Raw genomic sequence first — 25,560 nt, 5'->3', positions numbered from 1 at the left:
AGATGTACACATTATACTTAAAGATGGTTGTCAATTATATATTATTAACAATTTATTATACTGCTAATATTATTTTATTATCTCATACAAACACGGAAAATCATCAGAAAATGTAATGAATTCATGTGATTTTACCGAGCATAACTTGTAGTCGATCGATCCTCTGACGCTCATAATCCGCGATAAGCACAAACTATATGAGAGTTTTTTCATATAGTTATTCTATGGTCTCACAATAGCAATCAAATACTAAATATATCGATATATGATATATAGACAGAGGCGATCATACATGTATCTTAAGGGTGTCCTTGGACACCCCTAATTTTGAAATTTTATATACATGTCATATGGTAAATATGGGGGGACACATGTGGGAATCACAAATTGGACACCCTTTGGATACGAAACAAAAACAAATACAAAATTTAAATATTTAAAATTTGTCAATAACAATCTATTTCTAGCTTTTAAAAGTTAAAACTTATAAAAGATTTAGGAACATTGATTTAAGAGGCGGTTACAATACCAAATCTTTTCTATAAATATAACGGACAAGATAAATCATTAAAACTTAATATAAGTTCCGGGGAAATATAAAAGAATTAGGAAAAGTGACCTTGAAAACCTAAAAAAATTACAAATCTTGGTGTTAATGGGCACTGCTTTTCGCTGTTGTCACCTGCAATACATCTCTGTGGATCGCATCCATCTTCTCCAAGACACCTTCAAACTAATTTGCATAGTCGCATTCCACCTACAGAACTTCGACTCCTCTAATTTGATTTTTGGAGGTAACTCTCTTTCTCTTTCTTCGGTTCATGTGAGTTTGGTCCTTTGTGGAAGCAATATAAATATAAATTTTAATTTTATGTAAAAAGTCAAAACCTAGAAACGAGTAATTAATCATAGGTCTTATAGCATCCATTATGTGTAGCAACACATACATATTATCATGAATAGTAACCCTTGCGTGATACAATAAATAGTTATTAGTTTCTAATTTTTTTTATCTTTTTGAAAATATTCTTTGTTATATATATATATAATTTTTTTATTTTTTTGAGGTGTTAAATGGACAACCCGTTAGTTTGATTTCTAGATTCGCCACTGTATATAGATAAGGAATATAATAATATTAAACTATTAAAAAACTTTAACAACATAGCTTGTTAATTAGCATGCTTATTGAAAAGCTTGGTTTTCACGATGGAGATTATGGAACTGAAGGGACTAAACAAGAAGCAAGAGCGAACATTTGTATAACAATAAAGAATGATTTGTTGTTTATGAGATGCATATATGAAGATGGAAGCTCTTTCAAATCGTTTTGGCCTTTTTGGGCACTAACTATGTATCAAAATGATGAGGAATATGAAGACTGTGTTGACAATGAAGATGAAATCCGGCAAAAAAAAATCATTTGATTTGAAGTAATGTAAAGGTAATGATCAAGAACATGAAGTTAAACAAGAAACAAACATGAAAATGAACACTTGAAGTATAACATTGAAAAAGTTGAAAAGATGCACTTCAAATTACGTAGGGAATAATAAACTAGGGAATAATAAACTTTAGAAGGAAAAAAAGAGCTCAGAAAGGCCTGAATTTTCACCTATGAAAGATGGATTGACAACGAACCCAACGTTGAAGTAGGCGTAGCATCACAGCTCAATTGCGCCAGCCGGGAATCGAACCCGGGTCTGTACCGTGGCAGGGTACTATTCTACCACTAGACCAATGGTGCTTTTGTGTTAATTTGTAATCTAAACATTTCAAATACGAGACGTAATTTGTGGGGTTCACACTTCAAACCCACCGTTTGTCCTTTTTGCCGATATGAAAAGCAAAATGATCGAAGCACCCTTTCCTCTCCACGTTGAAAGAGTATAACGAATGGGCATAATTCTTTTAGCGTGTATTAAATTACCCAGAATGTGAATTATAAATAGATTTGAATGATTGTTGGGTTAATGCTTTGTTTCGTAATTAAGTAATCAATTCATTATTAAAATACTATGAAAAAAGAAAGGATAAATTGATAGTGATAGACATGAGATAGAAATAGGCAATATTGCACTCATTCGATTCAAACAAAACAACATTTAACATAAAAATATTGTTCTTGGATGGCCTAACATACATATTTTTTTTTGAACGGGAACTTCCCTAACGAGGGTTTCCGAGCTAGCTTTCGCGCACCGACTAATCTCCTGCTGAAAACATGAGGCTTTGTCTCATGCCCTGGAGTCACTGCAAGCGAATCTCCATGACCATAAGGGCTAAGTGGTATCAGGATTTGAACATGGGTTAATAGGTTATCCATCATATCTTCCACATGTCTTACCAAGTCACCACAACTCAAGTGGTTAACATACATTTTTTTATATAACAAAGAGATATGAAAGTGAATGAATTAATTATGGTGTGAATATTGTTATATATTTAACATGTTTATATAATAGTTGGATAATGTGGTACGTGGAAATTAATAAAAAGTCGAGTTAGCTGAAAGTGTTTAGTAGGAGAGTTGGGTAGATTCATAACTTTTTAAAGACGACGTAAGGAAATCTCCATAATAGTCCTACTATTTTACTCTAATTTATGAAGAAAAAAAATCCCAAATTAAAATTTGTTTACGAAAAAACATGAATTATCGGTAAAACGATTTGACACCATTTTCCCAATTTATCGGTTTCATTAAAGTCTCATTATTTTACCTTAATTTATGAATAAGTCACAAACTAAAATTTAGTGATGATTTGACATTTTTCTTCATGTAACATACATTTTATCAGTTTCATTGCTGACTTTGACACATAGTCATTAAATTAGTTGATAAGATGGATACAATGAGTTATATAATACTACATTTACTATAAAATTTAATATTCATCTCATCGACTTATTTATGACTATGTATCTAGGTCAGAAATATAACAAATAAAATATGTGTTTTCAGGAAAAAAACAACAAAAAATGAGTTGAAATCTGATGAGATGTATATATTTAGCTACATAAGATTAGATACACAATTTGAAATTTCTTATAAACGTAAAAATGATGAAGTTGTGCTAGTTTATGTAAGTAATGCAGTGTTCGTTTGATGCATTTTATATTCCAAAAAATATACAATGCATCAAGATATCAAGTTTTAAGGTAAACATAACACTATATAACCTAACATATCCATCTCATCAGTTCATTTAATGATTAGGCATCCATGTCAGCAATGAAACCGGTAAAATGTATGTCATATGGAGAAAATGGTCAAATCATCACTAAATTATAGTTTGAGATTTATTCGTAAATTATGGTAAAATAATGAGATTTTAATGAAACCAGGTAAGTAATCAAACCGGGAAAAATTGGACAAATCGTCATTTTTACTGGTAATTCATGTTTTTCGTAAACAATTTTTAGTTTAGGACTTTTTCGTAAATTAGGACAAATATGATGTCGTTTTGGCCTTGTAGTGCCCACTACAAAATGGAGTCATTAGTGGAAGTGAGGTAAATTTTGGTTGATTCTTGTAAAAATGTTAAGAAGAATAACTATTGTTGTCATTTTCTTTTTAAAAGTAAGGGTTAATATCATAAATTCACATTTAACAAGTTTTTTCTGAAAAAAAAAAGTTAAAATGGTTAAATTGGAACATATATATATATATATATATATATATATATATATATATATATATATATATATATATATATATATATATATATATATATATATATATATATATATAGGATATAGATCCGGTAAGAAATTTTTTTTGGTAGGAAGGTAAGAAGTTTTTTTTCTACATATTTTTTTGACGAACAAAAAAAATGAATCACTAGATGATTCATTTGTAAGATGATTCACAAGAAAAAATTCTCAAAAAAACATCTTTATGATTCATTTTTAAGTAAATTAAGAAAAAATTAACTTTTATGACAATTTTAGTGAATAACAACAAAATCATTATATAAATAAATCATCGAAATGTTTTTTTGAGAATTTTTTCTTGTGAATCATCTATATCCTATATAGAGTCAAGATCTATATCCTATATAATGATTCATTTTGTTTGTTCGCGAAAAAAATATGTAGAAAAAAAACTTCTTACCTTCCTACCAAAAATTTCCTTCTTACTTGATCTTGACTCTATATATATATATATATATATATATATATATATATATATATATATATATATATATATATATATATATATATATATAGGTGTAACATCCTATTTCAGATTTTCCGTGATTAGGGTTCGTGAGCCACAAACCGGGCATGGGAAGGTCTCGAGTTGCAGCGAGTTGCCAAAGCGTAGGGCATCTCATCACCTTTTTGTAGTCATGAGGATCGTTGGAATCTGAGGTATATCAAAGATGCTATGATAGTTTGGAAGTTATGGCAAGTTTGGTCCTTATTTGAGAAATGGGTGGCATCGGGTACGCTGGGCGTAAATATGGTTACGCTTAGCGTACCTGGTGGTTATCGAGGCCAACACAAATAATAACCCTAAATATTACACACTAAAATAGTGTATAGTGGTAAAGGGATCGAATCCACGGAGATTGGTTCAATTTGATAACTCTATGAAAAATCTCTTTGTAAAAATACTTGGAATATGACAATAAATTAAAAATGGGGATTTTGATGTTTTGAAATACTTGAAACAAACTAGAATTAACTATGATTTAAATAGACAATTGCAACAAAAATAAGAGTTTGATGTAAACTCAATTAGAGAAGGATGGTTGACTTAAGGTTTCCTCACTTTGACTTTTGGTGAACATATCATTAGAATTCAATGGTGCAATACTTGTTTTAAATCCTCAATTTGGCTATAGTAATCCAAGGAGCTTGAGATTACCTAGACTTTTCTTAATTGTTGAAATGGCTAGAGAAGCTCATAACAATTTCCTTAGTCAAAGTCACTAATTCCAAATAGCATGTAATTAGTGAAAGTCAACTAGCATTAAGAACCAAAAAGTCACCAAATCCAAGAGGGGTCAAATGCTTTCACCACCATGTTGGAGGAAATGTTTTTATGATTGTGTGAAGCAAAAACAACACAGAAATCATTTGTTGCTTGCTAATTTGAGGATCCTTTACTTAATCAAGAAATTAGCCAACTAATCACCACAAACACATTTAAACTCATGAACTAAAACATACAAGTAATGATAAGATGTTAAAACACAAAACATTCCCATAAAGATTCAAGAACATGTTCATGGATTCTTCAACATTCAACAAAAGTTCAAAGGATTAACCAAAAGTCAACCAAGATTTGCTTAGCCAAGCATGGCTAAACCCAAAGAAACAAAGTTAGAGAAATTTGTACCAAACATTAAGCAAGAATCAAGAGGTAAAAATATGATGTTCTTCAAGGGTTCTTGGCCTTCAAAAGTCTTCAAAACTCCAGAGAGAATCTTCAAAAATCGGATGTCTAAGAGTATGCAAAAGATGGGCACCAACCTTCCTCAAATAGCTCAAAAGAAGAATTTCCGAAACTGCCCTGCAGGAGGTTGCGCGACCCGCGTGCTCTTGCGTGGGTGGGTTGCGCGGGTGGTCCCTGGATGTAGCATCTTTGAGGTTTTGGGCCCCCATAGCTTAGCCCACTTGGCCCAGATCGAATCCAATAACCTCCTAGCCCATTTTCTTCAAGTTTTTCTTCATTTTAAGCCCAATTTGACCTCTCCAAATCCTCCAAAGCTCGTGAACTCGCCCGATTAATAATTTACGTACGCTTGAATATTCCCCCGCATCTTGCAAATTTAAAGTTTATTTCTCTCATAGTCTTCAAATAATCATCAAGATCACTCCATGCATCATCTCCACTACCCATCAAGCCCAACGTCATTTTTGTCTACCAAATCTCATCGCCTCCTATACGTCCCGAACACTCCCTCTCCGCTAGACCCGAAAACCTGCAATTATGCTCACAAGATTCGAGAGTACCCGAAATAGTCATAAAATAACAAAAAGGAAAATATGCATGGAAATTATCTAAATTATGAATGAAATATGCTAAAATAAACTATAAAAAGAAGTAAACAAAACTAACTATCAGTACCTATGAGCGTTGAATGGACGCGAGGACCACTTAGTACGCTGGGTGTACGAGAAGGTACGCTGGGCGTACTAGGCGCTGATGGAAAACCCTAATTTGAGTAGTGTCCATATTTAAAGAATGAGATGATCTCATTTCTGGCCACCTTCCTCAGTCAACAAACCCTCTTAAACCCTAATATCCGTTCTTGAGCTTATGGGTGGCCATGTTGAGCTTATATGTGTTATTGTGGGCTCTTTGGAGTTAAGAAGGAGCATGGAAGAGAATGAAGTTGAAGTCCAAGCCTTGGATCTAAGCTTTCTTGGGGCTAGAGCATCATTTGAAGGTATAAAGCTCAAAGCCTTCCCATTCTTTTGATCTATTCTTAGTATGGTCCATTTTTAGGGTTTTATGTCCCAAGATTGGAACTTTGTGAGTTGGTGAACTCTAGAGCTTAATAATCTATCCTTTTAAGTGTTTTTAGTGGTGAGGAACCATAAAGATGAGATCTTGATCATGAGAATCAACCCATGCATGAGTTATGTGCATTTTGGGTTAAGAAAGTAAGAGTTTCATGTGTTGTGACCTTATCAGCCATTCAAGGGCCTAAATTCGTTAACTTTATAGAGTAAGAGATTTTAGGAAGTCCAGATCCAAGAGATGAGTTAAGGTCTTAACGGGTTAAGACCCAGACACTTGATTAAGCTAAACTGAGAGTACGAGCGGCGTAATTCCAATACGCCCCGTGTACTGGGTTGAGGTCCCTGATAAGTTTCGTACGCGCTCGAGTACGCTGAGCGTACCAAGCAGGTATGCCCCGCATAATCTCTCTGTATGCTTTTGGGCTAGATTTCATTGTTGGGCCTTAAGTGTTGGACCTGAATCTTTGGGCCTGCGTATTTGAGACTTTGAACAGATAAATAATATAATTATGCCTTGGGCCTTCGGTTTAGGCTTGCCATGTAGGTTGAGGTTTGGGCCTCTGGGAAGCCCATTTATTATTGGGCCTTGGTGGGCCTAATGGGCTTAAGTCATTAATGGGCTGGTAGGTGGTCTATCTTTAGACCCAAAAAGTGAGAGGTTGGAATTAGCTGCTAATTGAGATAATTGTGGGTTTGGCACAGAGTTAGAGGCTGGTGCGTAGCAGCAGTGTTTTAGGAGCTGTTCTTCATCCGAGGTGAGTCCTCTCAATATACTTTACCTAGAGTGGTAATTAGAGTCATGTGACAGAGTGTTTTGTATGCTATTTATATGATGTGATACACTACATTATTTCTATGTGATTTATGTTATGTATGTTTCAGAGTTTACAGAGTTAGGACCAGAGGGTCCACAAGAGTTATGGGACTGGAGGGTCCCACTAAGACACATTGAACAGAGGGTCAAACAGATTTATAGCCTCGAGTGGCTAATATGTGTTGTATGTGGTATTTTGGGGAACTCACTAAGCTTCGTGCTTATCGTGTTATGTGTTATGTGTTTCAGGTTTTCTTTTCAGGATCGTGGGACGGCACCGACTTGATTGTACATACCAGAGAAAGAGTTATGAGGATCCTGGATTATTAATGGAGTTGTGCTTTGTAATTGAATAAAATAGATTTTTATACGATATGTTACGAAAAGTATGCATTTTAAAAATGGAAGATTGTTTTATATTTTCACGTCGTTACAAGTTGGTATCAGAGCCTTGGTTTGAGGGATTCGGATGCACCTTCGGGTATATCTAGACTCAAACTAAGGAAATGAGGAAAATTTTCAATTTAAATGATTTTTCTAAAACAAGAAAGAGTTTCTAAGAGAAAACGGGAAGGAGCAGTGTGTACAATCAACCAGAGCCCGAACAGTGAATTCCCAAAATACCCTTACTTTTGTGTTATGAAATATGTTATGGGATATTATGCATGCTAGGGATAGGCTAGGTATTACATATTTTAGGACTAAAGTGGCCTGATTTGTGATGCCTTAGCCTAAGAGTTGTTGTTATCCGTGATGCATTTTCGAGTATGTGCTGAGTAAGAGTATTCAGCAGGAATCCTATGTAGAAAGGGATTTGGGTAGAGGAGTAGTCTAGGAGAGATACCTAGATGAGCATTGGGGGAGCCTACTGAGAGGGTAGTTAGATGCCCGCATGGGGTAGAGTTGCTTAAGTTCAGTGGCACCTGCTTAGTGTGAATAAAGCCAATAGAGTTGTATCCTAGAGTGGTTTTACGTGATGATAGAGATTATTCGATGACCGAATGCTTCTTGCTTTGTGCTTCGAAGAACTCTCGATGATGGGAGTCAGCTACTAAGTGAATACGACAATATTCAGGAGGAAGATGGTTGGCATCATTAGGATTTCTTCAGAAGCTGATGGCAGAGAAGTGTGAGAACCTAGGAAGAGCCTAGGTGTGACCATGGTCAGATGAGTGTGCTGACAGAGTGGAGCATTTCGTTGGGGAGCGAACACGCGTGACGGAATTGATGATCGAAAAGGTTGAGGAGCTACCTAAAAACTTTGGGATGGTCTGTGTAGAAAGTATGGGTAGATGTGGCAAGTACTATGGGCTCGTACTACCGAAAGTAGAGGACCTATACTTGATACAGGGGATATTCCAGAGGATCTAAGTAACATATTGAGAGGTGATATCATGGTTCGAGTACCATGATTGGTAGCAGGTTGAGAGGTGATATCATGGTTCGAGTACCATGATTAGTAGCAGGTTGAGAGGTGATATCATGGTTCGAGTACCATGATTGGTAGCAGGTTGAGAGGTGATATCATGGTTCGAGTACCATGATTGGTAGCAGATCGGGAGGTGATAGCATGGTTCGAGTACCATGATTCGTAGCAGATTGGGAGGTGATGTCATGGTTCGGGTACCATGATTCGTAGCAGATAGTGCTTAGGCCTTTTCCAACTATCCCGTTGGGATTGTTTGATTGAGGTCGGATGTGATAGAGTCTGGGGGCAAGAGGGTCGTGTTGCACGTGTTGCATTGAAGCAGACCTTGAGAGGGAAATCGGGTTAGTCTTGAGGAACTTTGGTGAGATGCCAGTAAGAGTCACAAGACACAAGGATGAGTAAGGATGGTGTTTATGGGGAATTGCGGTATGATTTGAGCGATCAGTCGATAGTGAAGGTGTCACCTTCTATGACCCAAGTGGTTCTATTTCCGTTTCACGAGGGAGACGTAAGAGGTGTTGAGATTTCGATTTCTGAGTTTGGGGGTGAGCCATGTAGGATCGCACTGATGGTGATCTTCAATCAAAGTATCTGGCACTAGGTCCGCTGCGAGGGGATGGTAGAGCTTGAGCATGTTGTCAGTGGGGAATGAGATGGTCAAAGACCAGGATACACCCTATTTGAGTATAGTAGGGCTTGTGTTAGCTGCAACGTTGGACGATCAAGAGGAGTGTATCAGGGTAGTGACTCTCATTATCTTTGATGGGTATAGAGAGTGGAAATGTGATTTCTGCTCTTGATAAGGGACGTGCCGTAGCGTTGGGCAAGGAGTTAAGGATGAGGAGTATAACAGTTCATTATTTCCCATTTAAGATTCAAGGTTAATACTGGACAGTTGGGAGGTCCGGTGATGGTATGGTGTAAGATTCTGAATGACCAGAGGCAGTCATGATGGTAAGTTCTGAGGATTTCATCTGAGATTCGGGTATTTGGAGTTGCTTGGTCTCTTTCGGGGGGATCATCGAGCGTTGTGACTTCCTTGAAAATGCTCCTGGATGATCTCACTAACATGATCCCCTGAAAATGTTGGCCTATCATGGCTGCTCGCTCCTGGTCCTAACCTGGATCCGGTATCAAGACGTCTCGAATATTCCTTACCATAACTGGGAACCGACTCCCCAACCCAACCCTAAGGGTTGTAACTTCCTTGATACGCGTATGGGTCCCGTGCTTTTTGTAGTACTGGCCCATACTAACTTCCACACCTACCCATATTTTTCTCAAGTATCACCACAATACCCTACCATATACATATACATAGCGAGCGATAAATCCTCACTCCTAGAGGAATGCTAAATATCTCATAACTGGCCTCTCGGCCTCTCACTACCCACCCATCCATGAAACTTCCACCAACCCCTGCAACACTAGTGTATGCTAGCCATACATAATGCTAGATCCTATAGAATTTCGAATATTCAACCCTACCCTAAGCCCTAACCAATAAGAACAGAACATAAGGCTAGATCAAACATTCTCAAGCTATAAGATCTTAATTATATACAACTGTAATACATACACAAGTAACTACAGTAATGATGTCAATCTCATATAAGGAAAAACCCTAGGGTAACAGACATCATGTACTCAGGCAATTCTATCATGCAATTCCTAAAGATCCTTAGCCTAGTACTAGCATGTTGTTCTAACAAATCACAATATCAAATAACCGTATGGTATTTTGGGGTCTACTTACTGGCTCCGGCTGATCGTACACTTCGCATCCTCATTTACTTATTTTGAAAACCATTTAAAATCATTTTGAAAATCTTTCCTTGATTTGAGACTAGATTCACACGCGTGCTCCTCCAATTCACTCAAACCAAGACTCTGATACCAACTTGTCACATCCAAAAATTTATGCCAAATTTAAACTTGTCCAATCATAAATAAAACCAAATAATATTTGCTTACAAAATATTTTCAAATCATTATTTTCAGAGTGTCACAATAACTAGATCAAAGGATGAGAAGCGGTACGGTCACGCCTTCGCCATTCCATGATCTCCTGAAGTACCTGAAACAATAAACTGAAAAATGTAAGCCCGAGGGCTTAGTAAGCTACCCCCAAACTACCAATACCACGCTGATAATATCGTATCAGTAACAGACAATCAACAACATACATACTGGGCCATCGGCTTGACTGGACCGCCCTGCAGGGCCTACAATCTACCTGAATCTATCCCAAGCCTTCAGCATGACTGGACCGCCACATGGGCCTATAGTCTCCCCGCACCGCTCATAGGGTATGTTGGCCTTCAGCACAAAGCAGGACCTCCTCAACCCAACCAACAAGCAAATAACCATGTGTGCATAACTATCATATATTGGCATATACAAACATCAAACATATCTATCTCGCTGATCATCAATCATATAAATCTCTCGTAACTAGAGCAACGACCTAGCAGATCACTAACATACCAATCCCTACGGATCTGAAGAGCATAATATATTGTCTATCCTAATTCCGATCTAACAGATCATAACTACAAGTAGCACACCATAACAATAACAACTTAAGGGTCGGCCTTGGTGTCGTAGACCCTATTGATATAGTGAGGATAACTCACCTTGCAATGCCGGACTGAACCACGAAATCACGCTCCCGAAACACTGCCCCAAACTCCAACACCTGTAACCATCAAAGATCCAATTCATAAATACCCGCTTACCAATTATCCTCAACAGTCAAAACGGTCAACCCTTGGTCAAAGTCAAAGTCATCAGTCAAGGTCAACAGTCCATGTTGACCCTAACTAACCGAGAACCCTCGGCTACTCGCCGAGTTCCTTGAAGTACTTGCCCACTCGCCGAGTCATGGAGTGATTCGTCGAGTTCCTTCGGGTTTACGATCGAACTCTAAGGCCACTCGTCGAGTTTCCTTCTTGCAACTCGACGGACGACGGTTACACACACATACATAAATTGGGGGAAACCTCAATCGGCTCGCCGAGTTGTTCATACAACTGGTCGAGTTTTATGGAAATATTTATCGGACTTGCCGAGTTGTTCATCCAACTCGTCAGGTCTAGGCCTATCTTCATATGGCTCGCCGATTCGACCTTGTGACTCGCCGAGTTCCTTCAGTCCTTAAGCCATACAAACTCTTTTTAAGCCATGCTAAGGCTCTATACTACAGATCCAAGTTCCCAAGGCATTCTTATCACGTAAAGTTGTAAACTTTACGTGCATGCAAGGCTCTAATGACTCTAAAATGCCAAAACCAAGCTTGAAATCGGGTTTTACACTTAAGGAGGGGTTCATACTTGCCCAAGCTGATAACTTTATGGACTTACAAATCAAAGAGAGTTCAGATCTGAAGTTACAACTTCAGATATGAGCTCATACCTAAGAATAGCTTCACAACCAAGCCAAGAAGCCCCAACTTCATCCAAAGAGATCTTGAAAGGAATAAGGCCAAAATCATGAATTAATACCTCAAATGAAGCTAGCTGAGATAGACTTCAGACCCACAAACGTTCTTGCCTCCAACTTCCTGATCTTCAAGTTCCTTGTATCAAGGTCTTCTTTCCAATATTGAAATTTACACTAATATGGATCTCACACACACATGGATTAGGGTTTTTGGACGCTCAAGAGGCTGCAAAGGAACTGAGGGAGGCTAATGATACCTTAAATAAGGTGCCAAACTCCGGAAATTAGAGTTTCACCCTCCAACTCCAACTCGTCGAGTCACTTTTCCGACTCGGTGAGTTGGTAACTTAAATATGTGGCCCAAACCCGCTACTACTTGATGAGTCAGGAAACCAACTCGTCGAGTAGATCTTGAATTCATGAGAATTTATAACCATAATTTGGTATTTGAGAATCAGGGCGTTACAAATCAGCCAAGCCATTTTAGGAAGGACTGCCCACAACTAAAGAACCAAGGTGGCGATGGAAGGGTACTTATGATCACATCATGAGAGGCTCTTCCGGAACCGCCTGTGGTTATTGGTACGTTTCATAACAAAAATATTTAGGCCTAGGTATTTGTTAATACTAGTGCCAATTAAAGCTTTACCGACCATAGGTTTCAACACGCATCAAAATATAAAAATTCGCAAACTTAATGAAACCTACGCAGTAGCTATAACAAAAAGTACTTGCTAGTTGCCTTATCACCCAAGTTAATCATGCCATTCACATAGAAACTAAGGACCCTTGATGGTAATCTATGCTTGCTAAATGTATAAGTTAGGGTTGTATATAATTAAGATTCTATAGATTTAGGATTTGTGATTCTGCTTTACTTCCTGTTCCTTGTTTGGTTGTGGGCTTAGAGTAGAATCACTTATTCGACTGTCTATTCGATCTTGATTATATACGAATTGTATACACCAAGGGAATGTAGAAGGGCCAGCTAGGGATCATGCACCACATAAGTACATTACTATTTATCGATATGGCAAAAGTACTCCCTAGTTGCTTTCTCACCCGAATTAATCACATCATTCATATAGAAACTAAGGACCCTTGTTGGTAATATATGATTGCTAAGTGTATACGTTAGGGTTATATATAATTAAGATTCTACAGACGTAGGATTTGTGATTCCGCTTTACTTCCTGTTCCTTGTTTGGTTGTAGGCTTAGAGTAGAATCACTTATTCGACTATCTATTCAATCTTGATTATATACGACTTGTATGCACAAGGAGATATAGAAGGACCATGCATGGATCATACCACAAAAATACCTTACAATTGATCAAAGCCCTTGTACTTCTAGTACCAACTCAATTTCAGGATGAAATTTCCTTTAACGGGGAGGTAATGTGACAACCCGAAATTTATGGCTATTAGTATAACCGAAAATCTATCCGTGAATCTCTTGTTTATCCGAATTACCGAGTTTTAGTGTATCTTAGGAAGGACAAGTAATTTCATTCTAACTATAATATGATAGTAGATGATATTGCACTTTCAAATGTACAACAAATCAAACTGCACAAATTGTAACCTTAGAATACGTCTGAAAAACTAAAAATTTGTAAATGTCATTTTATGCGAAGAAATTATTCTAGCCTCATAGTACGTGTTTACCTGTTTCCGAAAATATAAAGAACACACAAAACGTAGTTCGTATGCAAAAGATACGATAGTTTTAAGAAAACAGACAGTAAAATATTGTTTTTCTTTAATCGCGTAAAATCAAATCGATTCACTGAGGCACTTACACTTTGCTAACGGGATTTCTAAGAGTTTTTTTGGACTCAGGTTATAATCTATTATTTAATTTCACAATCGAAATAATTTTTACAAAAATGTTTATAAAAGTCGCGAAAATGGCATCCTCGCGAAATAGAGTAGCATCCTCACTCCAAAAACACACCTCAACCTTCAGCTTCTCTTCTCTCACACTTGATCTCTATCTCTCTAGCAATCTCTCAATATCTCCTCCCTATCTTACTCTCGGCTACACCAAACACCACCACCATTTCACCAACTAAGCCCACCCAAACCCTACTTTGATTGCTGCCCTCCCCACTATCTCTATCCCTCCCTTCGTTGATCATCAAAAAGAGGAGCAGCAAAGCTGTCAGACTTTCTCATCATCACCATACCTCCACTGTCGCTGTAAAGCCACCACCACCCGCCACCTGTGTTGTTGTTGGTGCTTAGAAATTAAATCATCTCGGAATATCGCGTTCACAACAATACATCCCGATTTCTCGCATCCATTCTCGGAAACAAATAGATAATCACACTTTAAGGTGAGTGTTACGGCCCCACCTTTACATATTTTCGGGGTGTGTGTGTGTGTGTGGAGGGGGGGGGGGGAATACATGTAGTAATTATATATCTAGTATATATCTATTTTCTAAATACTTTGTTTCAACAAACAACACCACCGTTTTATGCAATATAAATCACACAAAAATAGTATTTATTACTATACTACTTACGGTATGGGGAATCTGATTTGAAGGGCCGCATAGGTTGTTGGATTTCAGAACAACTTAATTGCCAAAATGATCCTGCCCTCGGTGTTTCATCTTTGGCCCTTGTATGTGCATTGTAGTACGTGTATTAAGTAATATTTGTCATACAAAAGACACAAAAAAATATAATTGTTTTGTGTAAATACTTTACCAGTTTTAGAAATAATTGTTTAAACGCCTACATGTCAAGTAAACAAAATCATTTTAAACCTCAATAGCTTCATATTTTATGTTGTTAAGATTATACAACCAATAAAAATAGCATATACGTTCCGACAAAAAATGGGCTATGTTTGTATAGCCAGTTATCAACTTGGTAGTCTAATTATACGTCATACATATATAAAAATATATAAGTTTATATATTTATACGAGTTATAGAGTTTGTATCTTAAGCTCGTTTATGTGCTTGTACTCAAAGTTTTATCAACTGTTTAAACAAGTATCGCACACTTTACGTGTATGCTTATCAAATATACTTGTTGTTTATCTGTTTATCCGTATTTGTGGTTGTTAAGATCAACCTTGGCAGATAACTTTATCCGTATATCCGAATGTCTGTTTATCACATAAATATATAGGTTTATACATTTATACAAGTTATTGAACTTGTATCTTAGGCTCATACATGTGCTTGTGTACACCATACTAAGTTTTGTCAATTGTTTAAACAAGTATCGTACATTTTTATGTGTACACTTACCAAATATACTTGTTGTTTATCTGTTTATCCATAATTGCAGTTGTTAAGATCAACATTAACAGATAACTTTATTCGTATATCCGTATGCTTGTTTATCCGTATCTGCGGTTGTTAAGTACAATACATAAAACTTTATTCGTTACCCATACAACCATGGACTTGGTTGTTTTCAAAATGGTTTTTAAGTATGGAATTACTTATGGAACATAACGTTTTGGCTTTCAAAGATTCATTACAAACACAGTTTCACGTATGGTTTTAGTTATACAAACTATACATTTTGGCTTTTAAAGACTCATTGCAAACATTGTTTTAACTGTTGTTATACATACACAAAAAATACTTTTTAGACTTTTTAAAAGTATGCGGTTAGCAGAAAACCTGTGACACTCACCAACCTTTGTGTTGATTTTCAAATTTACATGTATTCGCAGGGGATCATTAGACAGGCTTTCAGACAGAAGATTAGTTGCGGATTGCAGACGACCTAAATAGTTTGTTTCTGTTATCTACTTACCTGTTTAAGGCAACTGATGTACTATTAGTATCTGTAAGAACCCTGTATTCAAACTTAATGATAGAATACAAATGATGTTTTGTTTATCGTTATACTTGTGTTATATATTCAGTTTATCTGTGATTCATGAACTTAGTCCCACTCCCTGCATGTTCTGCCTTGGTCGGGGGTGTGACAATATATATATATATATATATATATATATATATATATATATATATATATTTCAATTTTTCAACTTCTTGTTATATAAAGTTCACCGGTTTTTATGAGTGGTGTCATCCCCACTATAGAAGAAAATAAGAATATTGGGACATCATCATCAGGATCTTCATCATCATCCTTGGATAATCACGATCTGGACCTTTGGGTCGAGCATGAGTACCACCTTCTGGTTCATTAGGACCATCATTACCTGGTCTATCATGTCCATCACTAAGAGCACTCACAAATGGATGGAAGTTTGGTTTATATGTGTCGCCTTGCAACATTTTGGTCTTTGATTTGAGAGATTGGAGAGACATTCTAGTATTTCTGATGTATACCCCATACAAGAAAGAGATACACATTATACTCAAAGATGGTTGCCAAGTGTATATTATTAACAATTTATTATACTGTTAATATTATTTCATCATCTCATACAAAGACGGAAATTGATAAGGAAATGTAATGAATTCACGTGATTTTACCGAGCATAACTTTGAGCCGATCGATTTCTTGGCGCTCAAAATCCGCGATAAGCACAAACTATATGAGAGTTTTTTCACGATAGCAATAAAAAACAAAATATATCGATATATGATATATAGATAACAAATATAATAATATTAAACTATGATAAATCTTTAACCATATATCTTGTTAATTATCATGCTTATTGAAAAGGCTTGGTTTTCACGGTAATTGTTAGCGTATTAGTATGTAGATTATGAGAAGCAAGAGCGAATACTTGTATAGCAATAAAGAATGCTTTATTGTTGATGAGATGCATATATGAAGATTGAAGTTCTTTCAAATCGTTTTTGGGCACCAACGATTTATCAAAATGATGAGGAATATGAGGAATGTGTTGACAATCGAGATGGAATCCAGCAAAAAAAAATGATTTGAAGTAATGTAAAGGCAATGATCAAGAACTTAAAGAGTGATATTTTTTTAAATAAAATGTTATGGGTTCAAGTCTCACTAAAAAAACGTAGGTGGTATTTAGAAATATGTTAGTTTATTGTTTAAAAAAAAAGAACAATAAACAAACATGAACAATAGTTAAACAAACATGAACAATAGTGTTGAAGAAGAACATCAAGAACAAAACTTAGAAATTAGTGATGACAAAGATGAAATTATAGTTTCTTGATTTATTATTATACCAAGAATGTAGATCATTTGGATAATTTGATTTTGACACGAATGTAGATCATGGTAAAGAACTTCAAGAACACTATGAAACTAGTGTTATGCCATTTGTCCGGTGGAAGGTTGATCGATATAATAAAAAATATTGATTTTACTTTGTTATATATCATCATTATGTAATTTTTTCATATCCATTGTACAATGACAAAGCTATGTATATAAACAACATATGAATGAAAAAAAAACATCAAAAGACAATAAAATCAAAAGCATAACAATCAATTAACACACAATTAAATAAAATTAAGTTAAAAACGGAAAAAAGTGAAATGCATTGTTTAATTACTTTAAAGTCAATTAGCAATATCATCATCAGTAAACCCGACAAATGAACATGTATACCGGTACTTGAAAGAGAATGCGGCCTACAAAAAGTAGCATCATATAGTTTGCATGTTCGAACACTATCATATTGATTTACTATGAACCCTTAAAAACCGTAATATAATCCACTTCAATAACAAACAATATAGAGCGAAAACAATGTAAGTTGATATCACAACAAATTACAAACAAAATGTTGTATATAATAAAAAAACATAACTCCGAAATATCAACGTTGGTTGTGAAAATTTACCATTTCAAAAATGAACTAAAAGATCAAATCTCACACTGATATCGAAAATTCATGAAGAATATGAAGCCAAAACATACATCCTATTAATGTAGTATACTTTTTTCATAGGACGATCTTGTACCGATTAAAATGTTGATATAATACAAAATGAATCATTAATGAGCTAGCAATAAGAAAAATAACAACACTATCTTTGTTATTTTCCTTCAAGAACATAATAAAGACCTTTCGTTAAAATAAGTAATAAAGATCACAAAGTCTATTGGCTATCATTAGAAAAATAATTTCCCCTCAAATCTTTTTATTTCTTGGAGAGACACGATGTTGTCCAATACGTAACAATTTAGTAATAAAATCAGTCATGCATTCATTTAAGGGAACCAGCATATAAAGTCCATATTAAGTGATCACCAAAAATCTTGTGCTTGATAAAGTTTATAAAGGGTATTTCGATCACTAACAAAAATGTGGTAGGATTGGGATTGAATTTCCTGGTTGTATGAAAGGAAAGTTGAATTCCTTCATCAGTAAGATATTTTATGTTCCATTCCCACCAAACACAGGAATAAATATAGTTGAACTCCAATTCTCGACATAAACAAAAAGAGCTCACCGTTGAAGAAGGCGTAAAATCATAGCTCAAATGCACCAGCCGGGAATCGAACCCGGGTCTGTACCGTGGCAGGGTACTATTCTACCACTAGACCACTGGTGCTTTTGTGTTTCTTTTGCAATCTAAATATATCAAATACGAAAGGTAATCTGTTTGTTGGTTTCATATCTCAAACCAATCGTTTGACCTTTTGCCCACATGCAAAATGACTAGAAGCACCCTTTCCTCTCCACTTTGAAAGAGTATAAGGAATGGGCATAATTCTTTTAGCATGTATTAAATTACCCAAAAAAGTGAATTATGAATAGATTTAAATTATTGTTGGGTTAATGCTTTGTTATATGATTAAGTAATTAATTCTTATTAAAATAATATGAAAATAAAGGATAAATAGATAATGATAGAGATGAGAGAGAAATAGGCTATTATTGCACTCATTCGATTCAAACGAAACAATCTTTAACATAAAAAAAGATTGGACTTCTTGGATGGCCTAACATACATTTTTATAACAAAGAGATAGGAAAGTGAATGAATTAATATAGTTTTGGTGTGAATATTGTTATAAATTTAACATGTTTATATAATAGTTGGATAATACGGTGTGTTAAAAGTTGGATAGATTCATAACTTTTTAACGACCAGTGTCGGCCCAAGCCCAGGGCGAGTTGGGCCACAACCCAGGGCAGCAAGGTGTAGTGGGGCATCAATTTAAAGTCTGTTATAATGTTATTGTATATTGGACTTTGGCTAGTCCAGTAAAATGTGAAGACATAAGACATAAGGCCATAAGGGGCAGGAGGCGGGCAACTTAATTAAGGCCATCAACACATCAACACAACACAAACGCATATCGACTCTTCAATTCTTCTTCGTCTCTTCGATCTAAAACACACGTGACACGCCAAAGATGAAGAACACAAGGCGTCAGGCATCGAATGGAGAGGACCGTTACAGTTTACACCCTTGGCTCGTCGAATGGTTTTTCAAATCTTCGATTGGTTAAGAGACACGTATTCGGATACGCAATGAATAGCTCTCTAGATTTACGTCAAACACAAGAACTATAATTTCTATAAACTCTGCTCGTCTCTCGATTTCTATCAAGAACACAACAATTTTTTTTTTTTCTTTCAATTTTTAGATACCCTTTCCTCTTCCAATTTCTGTGACTCTATGGATATTTCTCTTCTTTACGATCTAGCACTCAACAGTGTTGCAATGGAAGTATTCTACTGTTGTTTAGTTCTTATTATGAATGATCTTGCCCTTGTTGTTACAGAATTACCAGGTTCCCAATTTGTTGCATAACTTTTTTCGAGATGTCATTTTTTTTCTCAACTATGTTAACTTTTTGTGTTTGGAATTTTACCAGGTGCAAGGAAATGTGTGACTCATTTTGGATGATTTGGATTTAAAGTTGTTTCCTCTTATGTTATTGAAATTTGTCAATCTGGACGATTCTGCCCTTGATGATCTAGCCCCTGTTCATAGAGGTGTATTTAGTCTATATTTTTAATTTGAAGTGATATGGAGTTTTGTTTCAAGGAATATTAGAGGGATAGCTTGGCTTGCCGATTATGCCCTTGGATCCCTGTAAAGTTGATTGCCTAATTGGGTGTTGCTGCAATTATAAAAGAAATTTGGTGCTGAAAACATTCTTTGTTCCCAGTGTTGCTGCAATTATAAAAACATTCTTTGTTCCCAGTTTTAATAGTCGATTTAAAGAATATCCGTGTTAATTTGAGATTATGTTACAAATGGATGAAGACAGTGACAATTTTTGGTTTCTAATTTTAATTTTATATAGACATTTAAGATAATGAAGGTAGGGGTAGTGTGTTTGTCACAGTTTAATGTATCTAGTTTTTATTTTTCTCCTTCACAGTTTACTATTTTGTTTGAAATATAGTTTTAACTTACTATTTTAAAATCAATTACATTATGAGTAACTAGGTAACACTAAAGAACTTGTTAAACATGCTAATCTATAGTTTTCTTTGATTCACGGAAAGCACAAGACAATGTTTTAGTGATGTTGGCACATTTCCTCATATGGATATTCAATTGTTTGAAAAAAGACGCTAGTTAATTTATGTTGTATATACATTTAAATCATTCAATACAACTATGGGGACATTATTAATTTTTTTCGCCCTGGGCATTAAAAACCTATGGACCGACCCTGTTAACGACAACGTAAAACAAAAATTTATAGGACAAAATATGATGTCGTTTTGGCATTCGCAGTGCCAACTACAAAATAGAGTCATTAGTAGAAGTCATGTAAATTTTGGCTAGTTCTTGTAATAATGTTAAGAAAAATAACTACCATAAATTCACATTTGACAAGTTTTTTCTAGAAAACGACTAAAATGACCAAAATGGAATATATATATATATATATATATATATATATATATATATATATATATATATATATATATATATACTACTTTATAATAGAAATCCAACTATTTCCATAAATAGATTCAATATAATAATAATATTTTTTAAGACGTCCAAACCATTAAGCTGTTAGTACAAGTAATCATTAATAAAATAATATTAAATTTTAAGAGGTATAACCCTTATTACGCTATTTACAATGAGTTTATGCATAGAAAAATACCAAATCTTACGCGGTTAACATGAATTACGTACATATTGAATAGGCTTTGGCTTTCTTCTTCAAATTGAACTGGTCAAAGAAGAACCCGTCTTCCTCAGATTTTGCCAATTGAATCGGTCTATAGATAAACTTTATATATCATCTCTTATCTTAGTATCTATAGCCCTTCCTTGTAGAATAACCCTAGATGAGTCGCCATCTCTTCTCTCCTTGAACTCTCTCCCTCTCTATTAAATACTCTAAAATTCCTCCCATATTCGACGCAGTTACCCACCACACCTTGACCACTGAGACCATTACAGTCGCTGCTAAACACCTCTGCCTTTCTCTTCTCTTGCATATCTCCTTTAGAAACCCGAATATCGAACATCACAACACCATCAGTAAACTTTGTTGTCACATAACCTTCACTACCATCAAACAGGCCACCTTCATCATCATCGCACTTCATCTTACCACCGTTCACAACCCCCATCTCTCGACATCTAGCATATGCTACTGTTCTATTCTCTAATTATTTGATTTTGATCGATTGCACCGGTCAAGTCTAGAACGAATCTTTTTCTTCATATCTCTGCCCCATCCCCTTATATGACCAATTGACTGCAAAAAATTTCTTATCTGTGAGGTCGTAAGTGTTACGCATTTTACACACATACCTGGAGACCTAACCATCTACTACTCACAGCTGGTCGCACTCGACTCTCTAGAAACCTCAGACAACCATTTTCACAAGTGTCACAGTGGACCAGGATCCAACACGATTTCAAGGTTAGTGCTCTTTAACTGACAAAATTTTGTGAATTTGAGAATTTCTCTTTTTGTGGTCATAGGTCTCCAACCATCTCTCTCTCTCTCTCTCTCTCTCTATTGCAGAACCAGGAGGCAAACACTATTAATTTACAAACGTTCTCTAACAATACAGGTTTTTGTTAGCAATTTTAAAGTGTTCTTTTCAGTCATTTATCACATAATCGTCAATGTTTACTCTCAATTTCCGGTGTTTCCTCTCCATTTCAGGTTCTGATGTTTGTCTACATTTTGGGTAATCATTTGTATATTAAATATTCTTGTATAAGTGTATCTAGAGTAAAGCTTTCTTGTTTAAGTGGTACTAAGGGTATTTGTGTCCTTTTGACATTTCTCAACTATCTGTATCAATTCAGGTATATCTTCAACTATCTGTACTGATATGGACTCCAGTTAATGAAGGAAATATCTTATTACTCTATCATTTTACTGTAGTTGTTGAATCCTTATCCATTTAATTAATGTTTGTTTTCAAGAAAAATAACAATGCTTGCTAAACCCACCACCTTTGTTATCGTTCTTTGCACTTCCCCTTTCTGTCTCTCTATCAAAAAGCTACCTCATAGCTTCCACATATTAGTTTCCTCTATGCATCCTTCTAAAATTCCGGTGCTGCTGACCATCGTCCTGTATCTATGCGTATGTCTAACTTTGTGTTTATGTGTGTTTACAGGACTTGAAATGGATTGATATAAACCAACATCTCAAAGAAATCGTGGGTAAGCTTCTTAAGATCTGAATATGATCTTCTTGTTGGGTTTTTAGAGCTCTTGTAGTTGAATGTTTAGTTTTTTCTTTAAAGTTGCAATATGTAAGTTTTTGTTATTGTTTGGGGTAAACCCATTTGTAAGTTTTGTTTTTGAAAATTGCAATGCATAAGTTTTTGGTTTCATTTATTGTCAGACAACAAAAAAAATTTAACTGACAAAATTTTGTGAATTTGGATTGATTTGTTTCAAATTTTATCATATACATATTTGACTATTGTATCATTCTTATATTTGAAGGTACCATATGAATAATAGTTTCTTCTTTGTTTTGTATGTATCATGTACAAGAACATGGGAGTGTTTTGTTCTTAATATTTTGTATGTAAATGAAAAAAATAAGCTTTATTTATGCATTATACCATTTGTGAATGAAAGTTTTTTTTTTTTTTTGTTAATTCTCATGTGTCTTTCTTTGACATTCGTAATTGGTTTGGTGGGTTCACGTTATGTGGTTATATTTTGGTTTTCGATTTTGTTTTCGGGTTAAGTATTTTGTTAATTAATTTATTAGGAAACTATGATTTCATTTAAGATTAAAAACTTTCTTCCGTCTTTGAGTTCATTCGCATTTATACATTAAAAACTTTGCATTTTCATTCAAATTCTTCGCATCTTGCATCCATCCGTCTTTGAGTTCATTCGCATTTCATCGCATTAACTGAGAAATTAATCAGTTGTCTCATATTCGCATTTCAGTTGTTTGAGAAACCCAGATACGAACCTAAATGCGAAACCCACTGATTTCAAATGCGAACCAACCAAAAATCATCAACCACGTACTTGTGTCACCAAATGCGAACTGAATATCACCATTAAATTCTCCTCGCATTCTATAGATGCGAACACAATCCAGATCTCCGACTCCAAGCTTGCGAAATCAAAATCAATTAACCTCAAACAAATCGTGAACTTCTTATGCGAACTGTTTTGACCCACAAAACCAAATGCGAACTCAATTGATGTCATATGTGAACTGATTTCATATATGCGAACACAATTGATTTCATATGCGAATCCACATCCATCGATATGAAACCAATACCAGTTACAAGCAATTAGTAGCAACCATCGATCCTCTAATTTTCAATTACTCAGCCTTCGCTTTTCATACAACCCGTCGACCCTGAAAAATCGATAAACACCAAATGTCTCATTTTTAGATCGATTTTCTGATTAAATGTCATATTTGAAGAATGATCGATTTTCTGATTAAATGTCATATGTGTGACATTTAATCAGATTACAAAACATGTTTGTTATTAATGGATGAGATAGATTTAATGTATATCATCAGTTTTTTTTTTAAATGACAATTTAAAAAATCCTAATCAGTTTGGATAGAATTTGAAGTGCTTATCTGATAAGCACTATGATAATTTCGAAGTTAGTGTTATCTTTTTCTAATTAATAATGATATAAACTGTAAAGATAATTTCGAAATTAATATGTTGACTAACATTGATCCTTAAAATTTGGGATATGAATGGTTTTGAGCGGGAAAATATTGACACCTGGGTAACCCTCTACAATAAATACCTATGGATTGTGTGACATTGGTTGCCTTTTAAAAGACATAAAAACAAGGCATGCATTTATACCCCAGAAAATAATAATGTAATAGCAAAGGAAAAACAACACCATAAAAACATGTTACTTATTTGAAACAATCCAAAAAAAAGACAACCATAAAAATTCCAACATCAAATAAATCTACTAAAAAAACTTAGGTGTTAACAACTGCATCTTCATCATCCTGAGATGGCTGGTTTTCAGCTGCAACAGTAATCAAACCACTCCTGACAAAAAAATAAAATTTAAGGCATTCATAAGTTTCTTGATCCTTGAAATATATAAAAAAAACAGTTTTTCATGATCGTTTGTAAAACAAAGTACAAATGATCTTACCCGACATCAACAGGAAATTCACCATCTTCTTCATCACGAAGCCTATAACATCTGTTTCGGCTTTGAACTTTGACACGGGGTCTCTTCAGTGGTGGTGACAAAGTTTTTGGTTTTGTTGAATCTAATGTGTCAGACTTTTCCACAGCTTCATCATCCAGCTTTTCATCTTCAGAACTTAGAATATCAATAACCTCATCCCAATTCCAATTTAGCAATGCCCATTCCCTTTTCTTTTCTTTCTCATGTTTCTCATGCATACAAAGTTGAAGGATGATTTGTTCACATTCCTGCTTATTTACAATGCTACTTGAGTTCGACATTATGGCCGTTTTTCTATGTCAAAAGTAGTATTAGTTACAACGTAACAATTAAATCAAAAGAGAAAACAAAAAATATGTGAACATACCTTCTTCCCAGGTGGAAGAATCAAGTCATTATCGAATTTCAGAGAAGCAAACATAGGTATTTATTGTAGAGGGTTACCCAGGTGTCAATATTTTCCCGCTCAAAACCATTCATATCCCAAATTTTAAGGATCAATGTTAGTCAACATATTAATTTCGAAATTATCTTTACAGTTTATATCATTATTAATTAGAAAAAGATAACACTAACTTCGAAATTATCATAGTGCTTATCAGATAAGCACTTCAAATTCTATCCAAACTGATTAGGATTTTTTAAATTGTCATTTAAAAAAAAAACTGATGATATACATTAAATCTATCTCATCCATTAATAACAAACATGTTTTGTAATCTGTACATATATACGTATTTAAGATTACGAATCTTGCTTCCATACTTTACCATCAAACCATTTGTTCCATTGATTTCATAAAACCATCTGTTCTATATGCTATATCAGAATCAAACAGGTATTGAA

The 25,560-nt window shown here is 35.0% G+C and overlaps 1 protein-coding gene, 2 long non-coding RNA genes and 1 other non-coding gene across 4 annotated transcripts; 2 read left to right on the top strand and 2 right to left on the bottom strand.

Annotated features, from left to right (window-relative positions):
* Nucleotides 1–18,589: 18,589 nt before the first annotated feature.
* TRNAG-GCC (transfer RNA glycine (anticodon GCC)) lies at nt 18,590–18,660 on the bottom strand. The gene has a single exon. It is a non-coding gene; the product is annotated as a tRNA-Gly (tRNA).
* Nucleotides 18,661–19,362: 702 nt separating this feature from the next.
* Nucleotides 19,363–20,352, top strand: LOC144999003 (uncharacterized). Its single transcript, XR_013660536.1, has 2 exons — nt 19,363–19,849; nt 19,934–20,352. It is a non-coding gene; the product is annotated as an uncharacterized LOC144999003 (long non-coding RNA).
* Nucleotides 20,353–21,239: 887 nt separating this feature from the next.
* LOC145038983 (uncharacterized) lies at nt 21,240–22,866 on the top strand. Its single transcript, XR_013679671.1, has 2 exons — nt 21,240–21,961; nt 22,067–22,866. It is a non-coding gene; the product is annotated as an uncharacterized LOC145038983 (long non-coding RNA).
* Nucleotides 22,867–24,237: 1,371 nt separating this feature from the next.
* Nucleotides 24,238–25,558, bottom strand: LOC144998987 (uncharacterized). Its single transcript, XM_078958680.1, has 2 exons — nt 24,676–25,558; nt 24,238–24,566 (listed from the first exon to the last, which is right to left on the bottom strand). Exons 1-2 carry the CDS (start codon nt 24,993–24,995, stop codon nt 24,494–24,496), a joined length of 393 nt encoding a protein of 130 aa, XP_078814806.1. The 5' UTR covers nt 24,996–25,558; the 3' UTR covers nt 24,238–24,493.
* Between the last annotated feature and the right edge of the window lie 2 nt (nt 25,559–25,560).

Source organism: Lactuca saligna, chromosome 1 (genome assembly GCF_052625555.1).
Source record: "Lactuca saligna cultivar CGN05327 chromosome 1, ASM5262555v1, whole genome shotgun sequence".
NCBI lineage: Eukaryota > Viridiplantae > Streptophyta > Magnoliopsida > Asterales > Asteraceae > Lactuca > Lactuca saligna.
This window is presented reverse-complemented; position numbering and strand designations above follow the sequence as displayed.